The sequence below is a fragment of the Lutjanus erythropterus genome, chromosome 14 (assembly GCF_056507025.1).
Source record: "Lutjanus erythropterus isolate fLutEry1 chromosome 14, fLutEry1.hap2, whole genome shotgun sequence".
NCBI classification, from domain to species: domain Eukaryota; kingdom Metazoa; phylum Chordata; class Actinopteri; order Lutjaniformes; family Lutjanidae; genus Lutjanus; species Lutjanus erythropterus.
In genome coordinates this window covers 10,257,743-10,276,517 of record NC_139330.1, presented here as the reverse complement: position 1 = coordinate 10,276,517, position 18,775 = coordinate 10,257,743, and the positions used below count along the sequence as shown (strand labels likewise).

Here is an 18,775-nt window from a genome sequence, read left to right as displayed (position 1 = left end):
AAAATGTTAAATTTGGGTACAGATTCCCCCTCAGTGCGGTGTTGTTATGGATGAGGCCCATCAGTTACTATATTGGGGGGGGGGGGGGGGACCCGGTGATGTCAAAGCTGATGTAAAAATGAAATGGGGAAGCCTGCAGATCTCAGGTGCCTTCTGCAGCAATAACGCAAATTAGAAAATCAGCAGATGCTAATTTGCCTAATAGGGCTGCCTCGCTGGTGCGTTTAGGGCCAGTTTGTGCGGTGGGAACGCGTCGCTGCCGCAGCTCCTGGTCCTCTGATCGAGTGCTCCCTGCCCCACAGCCTGTATCTGCTCGTCATACAGAGGTTTCCCCCCCTGCTGCATGCGTAACATCTCTCCAAGTCCAGCCGTGGTGGTGCTCACCAAGACCTCACCGCCTGGATCTCATCTTCCTACACGGAATACGCACGACTCACACTGAGCTGTGGCGCTGAGGCGAAATTAAAACGCCAGGATTTACCTCCTCGGGTTCAGTCCACACCGAAACGAGGCTGGGATTTCCTCTTATCATTTCATATTTGACAGATCCTCTTTTTTGTGTGTGTGTGTGTGTGCGTGTGTGTGTTGGGTGGAGTCAACCCGGAATTCTCCAAATTGGAAAAAGCATTGGCACATTTCAGGTAGGTCGGCGGCTGTAGCCTACATTAATCTGCTCATAGCCGAGCATCGCAGCGAAGATGTTTTTTGTTTTTTTAATATAAATCCTTCATGCAGAATCATTTGTTTTTCCTGATGTGTGGTTTGCTGTTTTCTGCTCTAACCAGGGCCGCTGCAGCTCGCACCGTGTGTGTCCACAATTTAATCCCCTTTAGAAATAAGAGTCGCCCATGTTTGACAGATCTGCATCAACAATTAGCGTCGTTTCATTCGGATAAATCGGTGTGGACACAGTGAAAGCCTCTCATGGAGCCTCAGGATGCACGAAGCGAAGGGGAACCTGAATGCAAAAAGGCCTGATAGCTTCCTACGAGGGTGTGATTATTAAAGGCTATAACTTGGCTTTAGAGCCGTGAGAGGGGGGGCTGGAAAATGAATTCACCGTCTGCATACCGCGTTTATTTTTTTTTTTTACTAAATATCTGTCCGTTTAAAATACAGTTGAATCCTGCTCGATGCGATGAAAATGAAATAAATAAACAAATCGATGCAAAAAAAAATCCACAGTGAGAGTGAATGGATTGAGCAGCAGCAGCAGCCCACCTCAGTGAAACGCTTCATATTTTCATGCACGTTATTATAAAACACATCTGTGGTCAGGTGTCATCTCTCTCTGTGCTGTGGCTGCTGCCAAACCGGGACATTTCAGGATCGAGGGGGTCAAGGGGCCTGAAATGAGAGCAACATTTAGTCATTACATTGTACAGATAACACACAGGAAGGCTGGTTTCAGATACATGCAGCTGCACTGATGCACATTGTGGAGAAAGTTGACAAGACGAAGGAAACGGTGGACACAGATCTGTAGGTGCAGGGTGTAGGGGAGAGCCGGGGCACTTGTAACAGTGGGCAGTTGACCCTACGCTAAGCCCCTCCTCCGGAGTGCAACTGTCCAATCGAAGCTTTGCAACTGTAACTAGGCACCGTGGGCCTGTGAAGCTTTTTATTTCTGTGCATGAGGCTCTAATGTGTTCACACTACCATTGACATAGCTACAAAACATCCAGCTACAGTGTCGCTGAGTTGCTAATGCTAATGTTGCATAAGTGCTCGTTGACATCAATGAGCGCGTGTGTTTAGAGTCAGCGAATATGGATTAGCAAGCTGCATTTTTTTTATTCAGTAAAGAAAAAAGGGTAGAGTTAAAACTGGAAACTAGATAATGGCAAGAATATATTTTTCTTCAATTGTTCACACCCTAGATTCTCAAACTATGGTACGTGTACCACTGGTGATACGTGAGCTGCCTCTAGTGGTGCATGGAGGAATGTAATAAATACTTATTTCAAATGAAAATACATTAAATATAGTACTGAAATGTAATTTAAAATCAGCTGTTTTTCCTGTATTTTTGTTGAAATATGGTCACACTCATTCATGCAGTGTGCGCTTGTAAGTAATACATGGTTAAGAGCTAAACTGTGATAGCAAGATAGTAAGGTAGGTAAAATGAGGTAAATGAATGCTTCAAAAATACTGCAAAAAAATGGCTAAAAAACAAGAGCTATTACAAAGAAGAGTGCACATCAGGATGCAAATATTTCGAGCCGCTGTGTTGAAAATGAATGGGATGACTGAACCGAGCAGAAGTGCTAGTGAGAAGCGCAAGTGAAGTGTCCACAGCACCTGCTAGCTTGTGGTGCAGAACAGTAAGGTGGTACTTGGAGAGCCCAATAATTTGTGAGGTGGTAAGCGGTGTAAAAAGTTTAGGAACCACTGGTTCACACGGTGCAGGAACTGTGGCGAAACAAAAACATATGACCGTGTTTCTATTAAAAATGACTTGTAGCGTGATGCTTTGTCACCAGTAGTGTGAACACAACATAAGAAGAGCAATATTCAGTGTATCATGATTTTGTGTGGTGGCGGGGGTTTTTTGTATTCTTTTAAAAATGTTAAACACAAGTGCACACGTGGGGAACGGACTAAACTTTGTCTTTGATGCACTAATGTAAGCATGTCCAGCTAACTAGCTAACATTCAAACCCGTGTTTGATACCACTGCCTTTGCTTGACTCGTAGCGTATTCCCCTGAGGTGAAACTGGGATTTGTTGTGTAGGTTCTGATTCTGTCATCTCCTCTATACATGTGTCGTATTTCACCGTCAGACCAATCTTTGCTGGGATGTAAATTAGGTTCAGCCTCAGTCTTTAAGCATTAAAATTAAATCATATGCACAGCTGTTTAGTAACTGTATGTATGTTCACTTTCACAGGGTTCTTGTTTTAAACTGTGTCTAATTGTGACACTGACTAGTGTTTGTGACTTCTGCCCCAGTCTGGTGTAAAGAATAAACCCCCACCCAAAAAAAAAAAAAGAAGAAGAAAGGATCATGCACGATCACTGACTGAAAAATGACAAACTGTTGTCCAGCTGCTGCCTTTTCAGCTCTTTCTTCTGATAAAATGGAGTTTGAAAACGGTAAAATGGGCCCTTTAAATGAGAAGGTTGTGGTAGAGAATGGCTGCTCCTGGGGGTGGGGGGCAGAGACATCGCTGGAGGGGAAGTTGCTGCTTTGTGGGTTTAATGTGCTGCTCATTGACTCTGCGTGTGTCGTTGTCCGCCCCCCCCCCCGCGTCACAGGAGCACCATGAAGGACGGTATCGCCAACAACAGCACGGCCAGCATCTCCCAAGCCAGGAAAGCTGTGGAGCAGCTGAAGATGGAGGCCTGCATGGACAGGATAAAGGTACAGAGATTTTATTTTTACCTGTGAGTAACAGAATTGTTGTAAACTTTGCGTATTGCCATTTCATGCAACTACAAGGCTTGCTATTGATTTTGAGAAAAAACATAATTTGAAATAAGCTGCAATGTGTTTAATTTTTGCACTCACTAATCTTAATTGCAGTAAAACAGGTCTGTATATGAATGTGATACCTGCAGGCAAAAATCTGTCTGCATTTCACCTCCACTGAGTGTTTAGAGAGGTACAGTAGCCTTCTCTTGATGAGTTACAATCTTTAGCCCTCAGCAAACGTTTAATTTTTATTAATTTAATGTTTGACAAAGCATAAAAAATTATTTAGTTCGCTTAGAATTGGCAACATTATCAAACCAGCCAGTAAAGTAATAAATGTGTCACGAGTTTGGAGAAGCATAGAGAGTATCAGTGTAGGAAGCTGAGCGATGCACTTCTGTGGACAGGGTCAGAAGAGAGCATATTTCAGTCCTCTAAAAAAGTACTCATGGAACAAAATAATAGTAGTTTAACTGTGAGCTATATTTAGAATATTTTCACTGTTTTACCTTGCCGTCAGACAGCCTTTTCCAACTAGATATCATGGTTGTATAAGCCATATTTTGCAATCTCCACAACAACCAAACTCCATTGGTGAAACCAGTAATTTTGCCTCACTGAACACAGGAGGTGCTCGTCTGCCGCTGCCTTGATTTGCTCACTTCTTTTTGTTATTGTTTGATTTAAGGTTCATTCAGATTCACCAAAGTCACACAAAAACACAAACAAACCAACAGATTGAGGCAGCAGTAGACCTGAAACTACTGTTTTCTGCGAGGCAAAATTACTGATTTTGCCAATGGAGTCTGGTTGGTTTTGGAGAGAACGGTGTCTGACTTAAATAACAATGGTTTCCTGTCAGAAAAAGCTGTCTGACAGCTAGTTAAAGCAGTGGAAATATTCTGAATAGAGCATACACTTAAACTGATACTGATTTTTTCACTAGAATACGTTTTGTTGCTGACTCTGTCCACAGCAGTTAATTACTTAGTTTACCTGTACCTGTAGTCAAACAACCCCACTTTAAATAATCCAAGCAGTTCCTTTCATATTTGTTTATTTTGATTCAGTCCCATATGGTGATACTACTATAGAGTATACTGACTACAATATAGTATAGAATTGAGTACTCACAGTAAATAGTTTAGAGCAGTGTTTCCCAAACTTTTTATCTGGGGACTTGTTTTCTAAAAATGACAAACCGTCGTGACCCAGTTCACCACAGGCCTTATTAATAAATCTTGAGAGAGTTAATTTGTGCATTAATGAACCTTCCTGACCATTGTTAACACCATTTCCACATCCCCATATATTATCTTGACACATGCAGATGCACATTAAATACTTAATAAATAAAAAGTAAATGCATTCAGGCTGAGTTAATAGGCCGTCCCAATCTTTTTATTTCCTCTCCTCAAGAAAACAAACCTAGAAAAAAGTTGAGATATCTCAAAACTTCAAGGGAGCTTTCCTCAGCGACTTAAAATTCAATTTTTGGGGGTTTCGAAAACTCTAAAACTTAAGAATCTGAGTTGGACTCGAAACTCAAAAATCTATTAAAGTAAGTTGGCTTGAAGTTTTGAATTTTCTCAACTTTTTTGTTTTTAAAGTACAGAACATTTTCACAAATGAGACAAAAGAAGGTTCTTGTTTTTTCCTCTCGTCCGTAAAACAGCCTACACATTTTAAATGCTTTATAAAAGATATCCTGCAGATATAAACCTTAATTTTTGCAGAATTTCTGCCATGTTTCTCTTATTGTTCTGGGGATCCAAATAACTTCTTCCGTGACCCACCTGTGCGTCACAACCCATTCGTTGGGGATGACTGGTTTGGAGAATATTATAGATCAAAGATGAAAGTGACAGAAGGGTGGGAGTGAGAGAAATAGGCGCAATTACAAATCTGTCTGGTATTTCAGCACCACGGACAGCGCCGTGGATTTATGGATACACAGTGCAGTTAGGCTGCTGATATTTCAGAGCCACGGTCGGGGTCATAGATTATAACTTGCTCAATCTTCAGTCTGATAACGGATCCATGAGTCAGGAACTCAACTAAACAACCTCGACTTTCTGCCCCTGCACTCTCTCTGCCACTGGGGGTAGAGAGTCATTTTGTTCACAGGGCTCAAAAATTATATGAACTGATGTAGCAGAAGGTGAGATTTTGTATTACAGAGATTCTTCTTCCTTGTGCCTACATTACCCACAGTGCAATTCCGCAACAGACATAGATTAATTTGGGTTATGGCAGAAGTGACAAATATAACCTTAAGCCTCTGGCCTCAAGCGGAGATGAGAAGCAGGCTAATATCGCTCTCTCCATAACAACCAAACTCCGTAGGCGAAATCTGTAATTTTACTTCACAGAACACAGGAGTTGCGGGTCTACCACTGCCTCAACCTGTCAGTTTATTTGTGTTATTGTGTGACTTTGATGAATCCAAACTAAACGTTTAAACCGCTAAAGTCACCCAATAACACAAACAAACTCAGAGATTGAGGCAGCTATCCTCCACCGACTCCTGCTAAAATTGCTGATTTCGCCTATGGAGTTTGGTTGGTTTGGAGAGAGCGATATTTGGATTATGTAACAGTGATTTCCAGTCAGACTGCAAAGTAAAGTGGTTAAAATATTTTAAATATAGCACACATTGAAATTGATATTTATTTCTTTTGGTTGACCTTTTGTTGCTGATCCTGTTCAAACTGGGCGTGGGCTGACCACCATCTACACTGATTATCAATAAGTACCTCATACAACTTGACTTCAAATAATCTGAACTATCCCTTTAAGACAATTTATCAGACTTTACACAGCTCCTTCTGGAGCCACGACTAAGTTTACCCAACTTTTTTCACCTATATAAACATTCCTAATGTACCGTAATTTACTCTAACAGCCGACTGCAAGCTGACAACAAAATTAATGTTTCTCAGCTTGGTTCAGTGCGACTCTTTCTGACAGGCGTCACATGAAGCCTTAGTTCACCTTGAAAGCACCATCTCTGTGTCTGAGTGTATCTACTGTGCACAGCAGGCAGCACCAGTGTGGTGACTGTGAGGGATGAACCCAGAGGCATGGTGGGCCACGGTGATTGTTGACCACATCTGACATTAGGCTTCTACCGATTTGGGTCATCTTTTCTGAGCGTGATCCAAGAGATTGTCCTTGGTTCGCACTTTCTCATGCAGGCGTCTTCTTCTCGTCTTACGTCGGCAGGGTTTGGTTTCAGCCAGTGTGCAGCAGGGTTGTGAGCTTAAGGCTCAAATTCCCCATCGCAGCAAAGAAAAAGAGCCTGATGCAGCAATACTCGCTTATATTTCTCTCATATTTAAGTTGACTCCAGACCAAACATTCATCACCATCCAGATCTGCTCTTACCCAGGTGAGCTGAATGATGAATCCCACTTGATCATAGATTGGAGGAGTGTGGCCAATTGTTTATTAGCATAGGTAAAATGCTACACGAGGGCAGGTGTGGTGCCGTGTGCAATTACGGCAAATACGGCACGTGACCAAGAACTGGAGAGACGCTGTGATTAAAGTCTGCAAGAAGAACTATGCTATAAATGTTGTTTTAACAGACAGGCGCACAGTAACTGAACTGATAAGACTTAAAATTAAATAAATGTTGTTTTACTATTATTTATTTTTTTATCAAATGGTTGGTGGTAGGGTTGTAAGCACTTTCCAAAATCGATCGACGAAAGAATTATTTAAAAAAGATGCTAAATGCATTTTTTTTTTTGCTTTATTTCCACAACAAAAACACTACATTTCTTTTGTGCTTGTATTTAAAATATTAAACAGTATTATTTACTCAATTCTAAATTTTGTTATATTTTTGACATGTCTAACTCCCCAAATATTGAAGATAAGATGATATAAAATAGATCAAAGCAGCTAATTTCTGAAGCAGGAAATAGATATGAGGTAAAATGTAGTTTTTGATTGGTGCATTTCATTTTGTGCATGTGAAATTCACCAAAGAGTATAAATAGCTGAATTAAAAAGTTAAGATTTTTGTCCAATGAGTTATTTTCAAAATAAACTAAAACATCTCTACCATAAAACACACTCAGTTGACCTGTTTTTCTATACAGAAAGTTCTTCATATCAATCCAGAAATCTCTGTTTAGGACAGAGAAACCACAAGAATAACTGATGTTCAGCGTAAACAAGCTTTACAGGATATATTCTGTGTAAAATTTTAAACAACATTTATTGTTAATGCAATATTTGTCTGGTATTCTCCATGCTTTTTTACAGTACACACATTCTCGGTTCTTTTAAAACTCTTGTAAATATGCTCTATATTTTCCGTTACATAGAAATGATTTATTGGAGGGAAAAGTTCACGTTTTTCAGAAGTTACTGGGGACTCCTCCCCTTCGTCCCCCTACGATCTGCTCCCGTGGTTCCATATAATAATCATATTTGTGGTACCTTTTACCCTCTGCAGCTCCGTCAGACTTTTATTGTGAAGCAGTTCAGGCCTCATAAAGACTTTGCGTCCTTATCAGACAACATCTGGTTAAATATTGACGTTTGAGTCCTATTTACTCTTTATGGTTGAGGTCATTCAACAGATTTCTGTACTACTTCTGTTCATTAGTTGAATCCATGAACAGAAGTCGATGTTTTTTGGCGTTTTCACCCCAATAAAAAGCCTGTTTTACATTAATATGTTTTCCGTAGCGTGAAGTGGCGGCTCTTCTCAGCAGCGTTCTTGTGCAACTTAAAAGGCCGTGTCATCATCTCATTGGGTATTCTCCTCGTGTGCTCGGGGAGTGATTGCCCCACAGCCCCGAGGCTGTTCGCTCAGCATTATAGGCGGGCCTGGAAGCCTGCCATATACCATCATCCCTACTCAGCACAACAAAGGCTGCTTACAAGAAAAACTCCTCTTCTTTAAAAAACAAAGTGATTATCCTCAACTTGTTATCAGGGCTGAGACGATGTATCGCAAAGACCCCCTGATTTAACCTACAAGTTGACTTTTGGCACAACTTCTCATTTAAATCTCTCACTTATTCTGATATTTCTTTAATGAGAAACAATCATATCAATGGAGAGGTCATTTTAACTTTAAAATTGTAGCTCTGTGGGACCCGAACAAGCAGGATGTATCAGACGATTTGCTTTGATTTTAAACTATTTATGAGTTCAAGAACACACATAGCAAGGTGCAGACCAGTGTTTATCAAAATAAAAATTCATGTGACTCAGATCCCTATAGGAAATATAGCCACAGGAAACATGCAATATTGCAGCCAACTTTTAGTAATAATCTCTAGAAATTCAGTTGAGGAGAGCAGGGACGAAATGTAACTTTTATCTGTTTCCCTTTTCACGCGGAGATGCAGTTATTTAGACTAACCATATTTTATTGTAAAAAAAAACATACACCCGTCCGCGACCAGTACAAAATGATTTTTGGAATTTTGGACAAGTGAGTTGGACACAATCAGAGTGGGAGTGGACGCTGCATATTCTTACTTTTGCGCCTCTCTGTCAGGACAAAAGAAACACAGGTGCAGGATGAATGGAAAAGTTGGATAAATATTTCTGGCACATAACGCTCATCAATGCTTCTGTTAGTCTTTCAAGCAAATGGTCGTGTTAGGGCTGAGACATATTTGCTTTTTGACCATGCGTTCACGTAGACATCCGGCTGCGTAATGAAGCGAACTGTTCACGATGCGGCTGCTTGTCTACGCACGTTTAGAAGAAAAGGAGTTCCGGGGTTGTGGGATGTAAACCGTGCACGTACATAGCGGTCTCAAACCTGTTTCCAATTATTTCGACATGAAAAACTTTCCGCCGTTGTTGTTGCTGGTGGCGTATCTCCTGACCCCTGACCCTGCCACTGCCCCTACAGCGGCCCTATCGTTCATGTGTGTATTGCATTATCGCGTTAATTTCTGAGGACGTGCGCAACCGATGCTCCAAATGGACGCAGGATATGCGAGGAAGACGTCATGCATACACGTTAAAACTAAGTATATCTCCACCCCTACTAAATTATATGAAATTGGTCTAATGCGTTAAATTCATCAGTGCATAATCACCATCAAGCCTAACAGGGTTGTGGTTGAATCATGCACGCAAGTTGTAAACGAGAGCCTGCATAAGAAGTGAGTGTGCAAGGTGAACTAAGTGGTAAATGTTAACCCCTGTAAAACCACGTGACGTTGTGGTGTTAAATGAGCCGAGACGTATTTCGATCACATCGTGTCTGAAGAGATTTGACTCGTCAGTTTTATTGTCACCTTAGCATTTAATGGAAAAAGACTTGAATGTAAATGAATCTTAAATGTCACATCTGATGCACATCTGAAAAGCTTTCACTCAGCTCCATAGTGGGTCTGACAAAAAAAAAGAGTAAGCTTTCTGAATAATTGACTTCTGCAGGCTCATTTGGCTTCAGTGTGGTGCGTCTTTGCTGTGATGTGAAAACCTTTTAGCAACAACGTTTAAACTTGTTTGTAACCACAGTGTTTTGTCTTTTTCTTTCTTTTTTACTGGAGGACAAACAGGCATCAGGCCTATTTGCGTTTATTCAATGAGTTTTGTAAAAGCAGAACTTCTTGTCTCTTAAAAACACAACAAAACATTTAAGTCTCCTGTAACTTAAACAGAGGATGACATTAAAGGGATATTTTGAATTTCTGAAGTGAGGTTCTATGAGGTCAGTGTATTATCTGTTGTCAAGAAGCCCCCACTTTGGAGAAGTAGAAGAGGAGTACAGTGTAGGAGGCTGAGCAACGTACCGCTGTGGATGATACTGGATTTTTGGGCCAGATGCTGATAATAATATTCAGGAGCAAAATATCAATATATCAGCCAGTATTGCAGCGATCACTCAAATGTGGTTATCGAACACTTTAGACAAAGATATGTAATGGAGGCAGGAAACTTTACAGTTTAAGAACAAACTTTATTGTCTAAAATGACATCAGATCAGTGAAAGCGAGCCGCCAGCGAGGAAACTAAACATTTAGTTAATTAATTTTAACAACTCGCACATCTCATTGTTCAAAACATGGGAATAAAGAACTTCCAGCTTCACAAAAACAACTAGCAATATTTGCAAACTTATCAGCACAGTGGATGGTGATTAGATAGAAAGTGACCCGCTCATCAGCCACTTCACGCCTGGTCAGAGCCGCTGTGCATCACCTCAGTAATGTCAGTAACTTTATTTCCTGTCGTCAACCTCTGAGGCTGTGTCCCAGTCTTATAGCGCTGCTAACTGAGCTAACTTGCTAATGTCAGTGTAAGGAAGTAATATCAGACTTCAGTGTTAAAGGAGAAAAGGTCCGTGTTGCAACAGCGAGGTGCGACTCCTGCAACCAACAAATTAATGAAAACATGGTCAACTAAGACAACTCACGGACTAAGAGTTTATCTGCTGCATCTCTAAACTCGTGCCGACTGTCATCTACCGTGGATAACACTGACTATGACCTCATATAACCCCACTTCAAAAAATCCAGACTGTCCCTTTAATAAAGTTTCAGTCAACTATGATGACATTCATCTGAAATGTTTGGCAACAGGCTCCGGGTTCACAATTTTACTTTTTGTATCAGCTCACATTTCTCACCAAATTATTATCAGTAATAATGTTCAAAGAAACGCTTAATGAAATGAAAATAGTTTAAACTGATTAAGGCAGCGGGCTAAATTAAGCCACAGGCAGTTATAAATATTAGATTTTAGATATTTATATGATTTTTGCAAAACCAAAAGTGAAGTCAGATGGTCGAGTTGTGCTCCTCTAAAACTCACGAACAGCTTTAGCTGCAGCACGATTTCACATCTGTATGATTTTCTCAGCAGTTGTTTGATGATTGATATGCAGACAGCTGTTTTGTGCTTTAATAACCACTTGGCACGTCAGATGTGGAGATCCAAGTAATTCTTTATTAACGCCCAACCCCCCCCTCCAAAAAAAAAAAAAAGAAAGAAAGAAAAGGAGCCACTGAAGTAGAACGTGGCCGCAAATGAAAGCAGGGAAAAGTAGAGACAACGAGGAGAAAACAGACAGTTGGCCACGTCTTAAATTTAATTAAGGGATCTGATGAGGGAGAGTGTGTATCAGTGACAAGAGTAGTCTCTGTGCTGCTGATTGAAGGATCACCACGTTCTCATTAATTGCTCAATCAGCCAAAGGAATGTGATCTGTGCTAATTAGAAGGACTCTCCCTCCATCGTGGGGCTGCAGTGTAATTACAGTCAGTCTGGGCCTAATGACACACACTGTGCAATACCACTCTTTGTCCTGTGGGGTTCTCGCTCTCTGCAGAAACCCTGGCTGCAGTTACATGATAATATAATTACTGCATTTACTTTGATTATGAGAATAATTAAGCTGTTTACTTGCATTGCAAGAGGAAGCTTTGTTGATGTTCCCACTTTGTGCAGGCTTGGATGCTCCGATTAGTGTCTGAATTAGGTCCAATAGAGACGGAAATTTAAAATAAATATGCAGCTTAAAATAATTAACATTTAGAATATGTTGAGTCTGAGTGAGCTGATCATTTTTAGTATGACTCCTCTGCTCTCTGACTAATTTAACAGCTCTGTGAGTATGACCTTCATAAAATCAGCCAGTTAGATCAGAATAAGTGTTTCAGTGTCATTACTTTTTAAGTCCTCAGCTCAACTTAAGGGAGCAGTGTAGAGCTGCAGCGATTGAGCCGAACTGATTACTAATCTATTATTAAATTAGTTGCCAACTATTTTGATAATCGATAAATCGGTTTTAGTAATTTTTAGAAAAACTTCTATGATTACAGCTTCTCAGATGTGAATATTTTCTAGTTTCTTCACTCCTCTGTGACAATAAACTGAATACCTTTGGCTGTGGGAAACACAGATCACCACTTTTTACCATTTTCTGAGATTTTATAGACCAAACAGAAAATAATTAAATGAGAAAATAATTGGCACATTAATCAGATTAATCAAATATGAAAATAATTGTTAGTTGCAGCCCTACACAAATGTTTAACATGCTAACCTTTCAGACATCAGCATGCTAGCATTATCATTGTGACCATGTTAGCTTATTAGCATTTAGCTCAAAACAATATTGAATCCAGTGGGGCTTTTTCAATTTGCATTTTTGGCCGTGGTGAGTCACACGGTGCTGCGCTGATTTGCATTTCCATTACCACATTTAGCATGGTGAGCTGTGCCAAGATGGACCTACCCCGGGTCAACGCACACCTGACCATCCTCCAAGCAGGCTGTGGTGTCTCTGTGTGTTCAGCTCTCGGTACTTTTGTAGCTCCTAACTGAATCTCTGTGGTTCGAAGTTTAGTTTCTCTCCTGCGTCGCTGTTTGAACTCTGAGGCCTCTGCTTTATTTTACTGTTTCATGTTCAATTGCAGCCAGATAGGAGTCCTCTGAAATTACTGCTGATGTCATGAAAGCATTTAAACAAAATAACAAAATAACCAGGGATTTTTATTGTTAAGATTTCCCAAGAAATCTCCAGCCAGTAGACACATCTTCAAGCAGGTCTCCCTGTTGTAATGGAGATGCAAATCCTGTCTGTGCTGCACTGATGTGCCGAGTAAAACCAAGCCAAGCCAAGCCAGCACGTGTGTGGGGAAAGGGGTGTTTGTTCAGCTTCACCGAGCTGCTAGCATGGCTGTGGAGACTCTCAGTGGCAGATCGGCCATCTGGAAGTTGAGCATATGCCAGTTTGCCCAGCATAATGTAAAGAAACATCATCTAGTGCACTGTTTAGCTGTAATACAGGATCACAACCTGACCTGCGACCAAGCCTCCTGAAATTCAGATCAAACTGTAAAACAAGGCGGCGTTGATCAAATATGGATCAATATTCTGTGACTGCATCGCCTATTTCTCACCTTAAAATGTTTTCAGAAACATATTTAAGTGACCGTTTAGTTGTCATATAAAGAAAGAGTGCGACCAGGCAGGCCGCCATTATTTCCTGCTGAACAGACGAGGCTAAACCAAACAACACCTCGATGAGAAGATAACAAAGATGATATAATCCTATATTAATCCCCACATCGGGGAAATTTGCAACATAAACAACAATAAACAGGCTCAACAGTTGAATTTACACCATTGCACATTGGAGAATATTGATATTAGACAGTGTGAAATGAAATGAAATTACACCTGAGTGAATGTTTATGTTTCACAGTCAGTATACATGTCATAGCAGCGAGATCTCTGCTGCTCAGGTTGTGTTAAACTGTATAAATAAATAAGTGTGTGTTGTCTGAGTGTGATCTGTGTGGCGCATTTCTGCATGCTTGTCAGTCTGTATGGTTTTATGTCGAGCTTTTATGTCCAATTTTTGGTGGGATTGGTGTCGGGTTTGGTAGTCGCAAATGCCAGGGCAAATTTTTTCCTTTATTTTTATGTCTTTATTGATAGAACAGCTGATTATATGGCAGGAAAAGGGAAGAGAAAGTGATGAGGAGGTGACGTGCAGCAAAGGGCTGCAGGCTGGAATCAAACCCATGGCTGCTGCAGAGGACTCAGCCTCTTAATCCTGTTTCAAACACACACAAAAACACAAGAAAAGGAAAAAAAAAAAAACCTCTTTGACATAATTATTTTGTTTATTATCTCACTAATCATCACCACATATTTGTCTTGGGACTCCTTGGGTGGAGTCCCAAACCGTAGGTGAGAAACCGCTGCGATAAAGACACGGCAAGTAAACCTGAGGGGATTTTTTGCTTCAAAGTTAGAATAAAAAATAGATTTAATTTTCTGGTATTTATTTTTAAATGGCTGTATATTTGGGGGAAGGTGTCTAACGAGGCTGCATGTGATACTCTGTATTTTTCTCATCATTAGATCTCATGAAAACACCAAAACAAACAATGATTTTTTTTCTTATAGGTAACTAGTTCCATTGCTGTCCAAAAACATTTTTAAAAAACACATTGAGCCACACTGTTGCACTGCAATTAATCCACGGGTGAAAATAGTCCCCAACAAAAGCCCTATTTACTCCTGTTTGAGTAACATTTGTTCAAAACTACAGTGCCTGGCTGTTTCAGGAAATTTCTGAGCGTTTTTTGAAAGTGAAAGTACATGGATGTGTTCTGATCACAGAGCGGTTCCCTGTGAAGTGAACTGCGAGGAGATTCAGATTTCAAACCACGGGGAACAAAACATGTGAACTGTGTCGGAAAGAACTGAAACTGACACGAAAGATTACCCATCAGTCACTGTGCCTAAAACAAATATGTTTTGTCGTTGTGACTAACATTAACAGTCATATTTATCCACCTTTACATATGTCTGTCTATTTTCATTACAAGTAACATAATAATCAAGGATGGCCAGTTTTGAAATGATGTCATTCTTCATCATTGGTTTCATTCAGTAATGTAAAAATGTCCATAGTTGCAGCAAAAGATATTTAAGGTGTTTTATGTTACTTGAGTAACGTGTGGAGGGATGATGTCTGCATTTGGGATGTTGCAGCGTTTGCGTTGCATGGATCTTTTAAAAAATGATAAAAATATAGAGTAACAGCAGCCTTATTGTTCCTGTTAAAATACATAAATCTCACCTGATATCGATCAACAACCCTTTAGACACATTATTTCATGCTGTGAGACTAAAGCTGATGGATGCTGATGGATTTTGAGCGTCATGTTCTCCTGTGAGAGCAGCAGTGGGTGAGGTGAAGTGGCAGCGAGGAGATCAGATGGCTCTGTCCTCCACGTAGATCCCTGAGCCCTCGCCGTCCCTCTGATGCAGCTGCTCCTCTGCTCTCCATTTGCACCCGCCCCCCCCCCCCCCCCCCCCCCCAAACTCCCACTCAGCTCCCGAGTAGAAACCTACATTCACATGCAGTCTGGCTGTAAAATTTATAGTCGCAGTTTGCCTTTGAAAAATACAGTATGCTTTTCACCTTGAAGAAGGAAGTGTGCTGTCAGTCCCACCCTCCTCTCCCCCTCAGCTGGCCGAGGTCCCGCCTTCACACCTGTCAGTCATAAGGTGCGCTGTCTCCTCTTGTCGCCTGAGGCCGAGGTAACAGGCATCACTGCGGTCGCCACAGGCGTGGACGAGTCAGACACGTAGACGCTATGCAATATTAAAGAAAAGAGAGCCGTGCAGCGTTCACCCAGATTTTTGGACAGGTAAAATCAGGTGCAGGGTCTCCAGAAAGACTTTGTGTGAGAGCGAACACACAGCAGACTCCTTTATTCACATCAACAAATGTTTTCAGTTATCTCGCCATCGTCAGGATGGCGTCTGAGCTTGTTTTCAGGCCATAGGTATCGGGGAGATTATATGAAACAGGAAAAAAAAAGAAAAGACACAAAATGGAGAAAAAATAAACTGTGACAGGATTTCCCCACATCCAACACACTGTGCTTTTGGCTCAGCATCACAGCCTGACATTATTGAATCCAAATTTATTATATTCAGGGTTTTATTTCCTCAACACACACTTGGGAGCTTTTACTGGTGCAGGTTTTTCTCCCACGTCACATTTTTTATAACAAAAAAGAAGATTCACTGTCAGCTAACAGTAGCAAAATATGTTTGTTTCTACCTGATGATGTACTGTGATTGGTGCGGTGATATTCTGACATATTTTAGTTGAACGTGAATTCTTGAGCACACTTACATAAAAAACTAAAATAAAAATAACAAACTTTGCGTTAACATTTGCCCAGGCAAAGTTACCGTGAGTTGTGCGCCAGTTAAAATAAAGAAAGAGGAGATTTTTGTTTTGATCATCTTATTTTTGATGCTGTGTTTTGTGGTTATAATGGATGCTTTTGGAGCTCCAAAATTGACAAAACATGAAAGTTCCTTGTGGTAGCTTTGAGGTTATCTACATTTAACTTTATTCCTTAAACTAAAATTCTAATTATTCTCAAGAAATTCCAGTTTTTCAGGACAAATGTAATCCACTGAAGGCTTTTAATCTGGTCCTTATTTGATCCTCTTTGGCTTAAAAGTACAAAGTTTGAAAACCAAAACGCCTCCCTCTGAATGAGCAAGTCCTCTAAATCTCTTTGACAAAGATACTTTTCTTAATTCCTATATGAACACAAGAGACCAGAGGATTCATTTCCATAAAATGTGCAAGTTCATAAATATACTTGCAGCAACTACCAAGTATTTTGGGGGATTTTGGGGCTTTATTAGACGGCGACCAGGGAGAGATGACAGAAAATGAAGGCGAGAGACGGCAGCAGAGGTCCCCGGCCGGATTTGAACTTTTAAGTCACATGAATTATATATCAGAAAACCGGAAGCGACCTCAGACACAGTCCTGATGAAGGCAAGACAGACGAAAATGTCGTGAATAAAGCATGGCGTGCTGGAGAAGAGAGCGGCTACACTTCCAAAAGCCTCCCAAACGTCACACAAGATAGTTTAAGATCAGAAATCAGTCAGTCACAAGTCAAGACTTGATAAATCCTGGGTCAAGACCTGAAGTACCTAAACTTTGAGTTCACAACTCAAAGATTTTCAGTTTACTGTCATAGAGGAGTAAAGAAACCAGGAAATATTCACATTTAAGAAATCAGAGAATTTTGACTTTTTTTCTTGAAAAGATTATTCAAACTGATTAATGGACTATTAAAATAGTTGGCGATTAACTATTTAGAAACAGAAAGACTGAGGTTCTACTCATTTGCTTCTTAAAAAGTTTTTTTTTTAAAGAAAGAGTTCACCAAAGGTTCTTTGTAAGACTAAGGGTTCTATCAAGAGCCCTTTTTGAAAGGAAAAGGAGAATTGTTGAAATCCTTGAATCATCTTTCATCAAGAACCCCCTTGGTGGGTTCCAGGTAAAACCCTTGGATTGTAAAATGGTTCTTGATAGAACCCTCTGGGTGGGTTTTAGATCAAATCCTTGGAACACAAAAGGTTCTCAGTAGAATCTCCTGGTTTGGTTATAGATTAAACATTTGGAATATAAAAGGGTTCTTGGTAGAACCCCCTGGTTTGATTCTAGATAAAACTACAGAAAGGCTGAGTGGGTTCTAGCACCCTTAGAAGGTGGAAGGATTCTGGATAGAACCCCAGGAGAAGGTTCTGGGTGGAACCACTGCACCATAGAGGGATCCTTAAGGGTTCAGGGTGAAATATTTCACAGATGGTTTTAGGTATAACTCTTTATGTTGGGTTCTAGTTAGAACCCTCTGAAAGGGTTCAAAGTGGAGCCTTGATGAAAGGTTCCATCAGGAATCTCTTAAAGAACCCTTAATGATTCTACTTAGCACCTTTATTTGTAAGAGTTTTAATAGCTGATCATTGTAATTTAATAATCTAATTCTAATGGAGCCCTACTCGAGTCCACATGTCTGGGTGTGTTCTAGATAAAACCCTTGGAATATAAAAGGGTTCTCAGTAGAACCCCTGGGTGCGTTCTAGATAAAATAGTCACAGAAACTTCTGATCACCTTCGTTTGTCCTTCTCCTTTGTCTCAACCTCTCAGGTGTCCAAAGCAGCTGCAGACCTGATGGCGTACTGCGACGCCCACATACGCGAGGACCCGCTCATCATGCCCGTCCCCGCCTCCGAGAACCCTTTCCGGGAGAAGAAGTTCTTCTGCACCATCCTCTGATGACCTGCCGGTAGAGCTGTACGGGTGCAGGCATGGCGTTGCCTGGCTTCTCTGTCTTCACCACACCTGAAGCTACTGGCCGTAGGCGTTGAGTTGAGTTTTGCCAGGTGGACACTCTGTTGTTGGTCAGCTCTGTCCTGGTGGCTGAAGGTTTTGGGGGAGTCGGCTACCAAACTGGCAACCCAGTGAGCGTATCATGTCTTGTTAAATAGGTTTGTTATTGCTTTGTTATTAGAGAACAGCCTTGCTCAGTGCTTAATGAGATGAGAGATGTTTTTTTTCTTTATTTCTTTTTATTGTGCTAGATCTTAACATGCCTCAGGAAACAGAAATCTGCCCGCCTTTCTTTTTTTTTTTTAAACATTTATTCCCCGTCCCTTTATCTGAATAAAAATGCATTAATCTTTGTATTATCTTCCACATAATTTCAGTTTCAGCTTTCAGAGAGCAGGTTTGACTATTTGTAGCAACACTCAACTGAAAGCACCACTGAAATTTGACACTTCCCTCACTAGTGGTCTCGATTTCAATTTGCCTCCACAGTCACCAACAATTAGCCCTCGGCTCGTTTTCGGCACCGCAGTACAGTCGGATTCCTTATCTCTAAATGATTTCAGGTGGCGCAAACCGCACCTGTAATAAGAAGGAGGTGGCTGCACATCAGTTCCGCTGCACATAAATAAATAGACTCTATTTATTGAAAGGTGTGGCGCTAATGTTTCAACAGCGAAATGAGTTCTTCAGGGT

At 40.7% G+C, this 18,775-nt stretch overlaps 1 protein-coding gene across 1 annotated transcript; it reads left to right on the top strand.

Moving 5' to 3' along the window:
- The first annotated feature begins 226 nt into the window (after positions 1-226).
- On the top strand, positions 227-18,438 carry gng4 (guanine nucleotide binding protein (G protein), gamma 4). Its single transcript, XM_084736322.1, has 3 exons — positions 227-641; positions 3,263-3,368; positions 17,900-18,438. Exons 2-3 carry the CDS (start codon positions 3,270-3,272, stop codon positions 18,026-18,028), a joined length of 228 nt encoding a protein of 75 aa, XP_084592448.1. The 5' UTR covers positions 227-641; positions 3,263-3,269; the 3' UTR covers positions 18,029-18,438.
- The last annotated feature ends 337 nt before the right edge of the window (positions 18,439-18,775 follow it).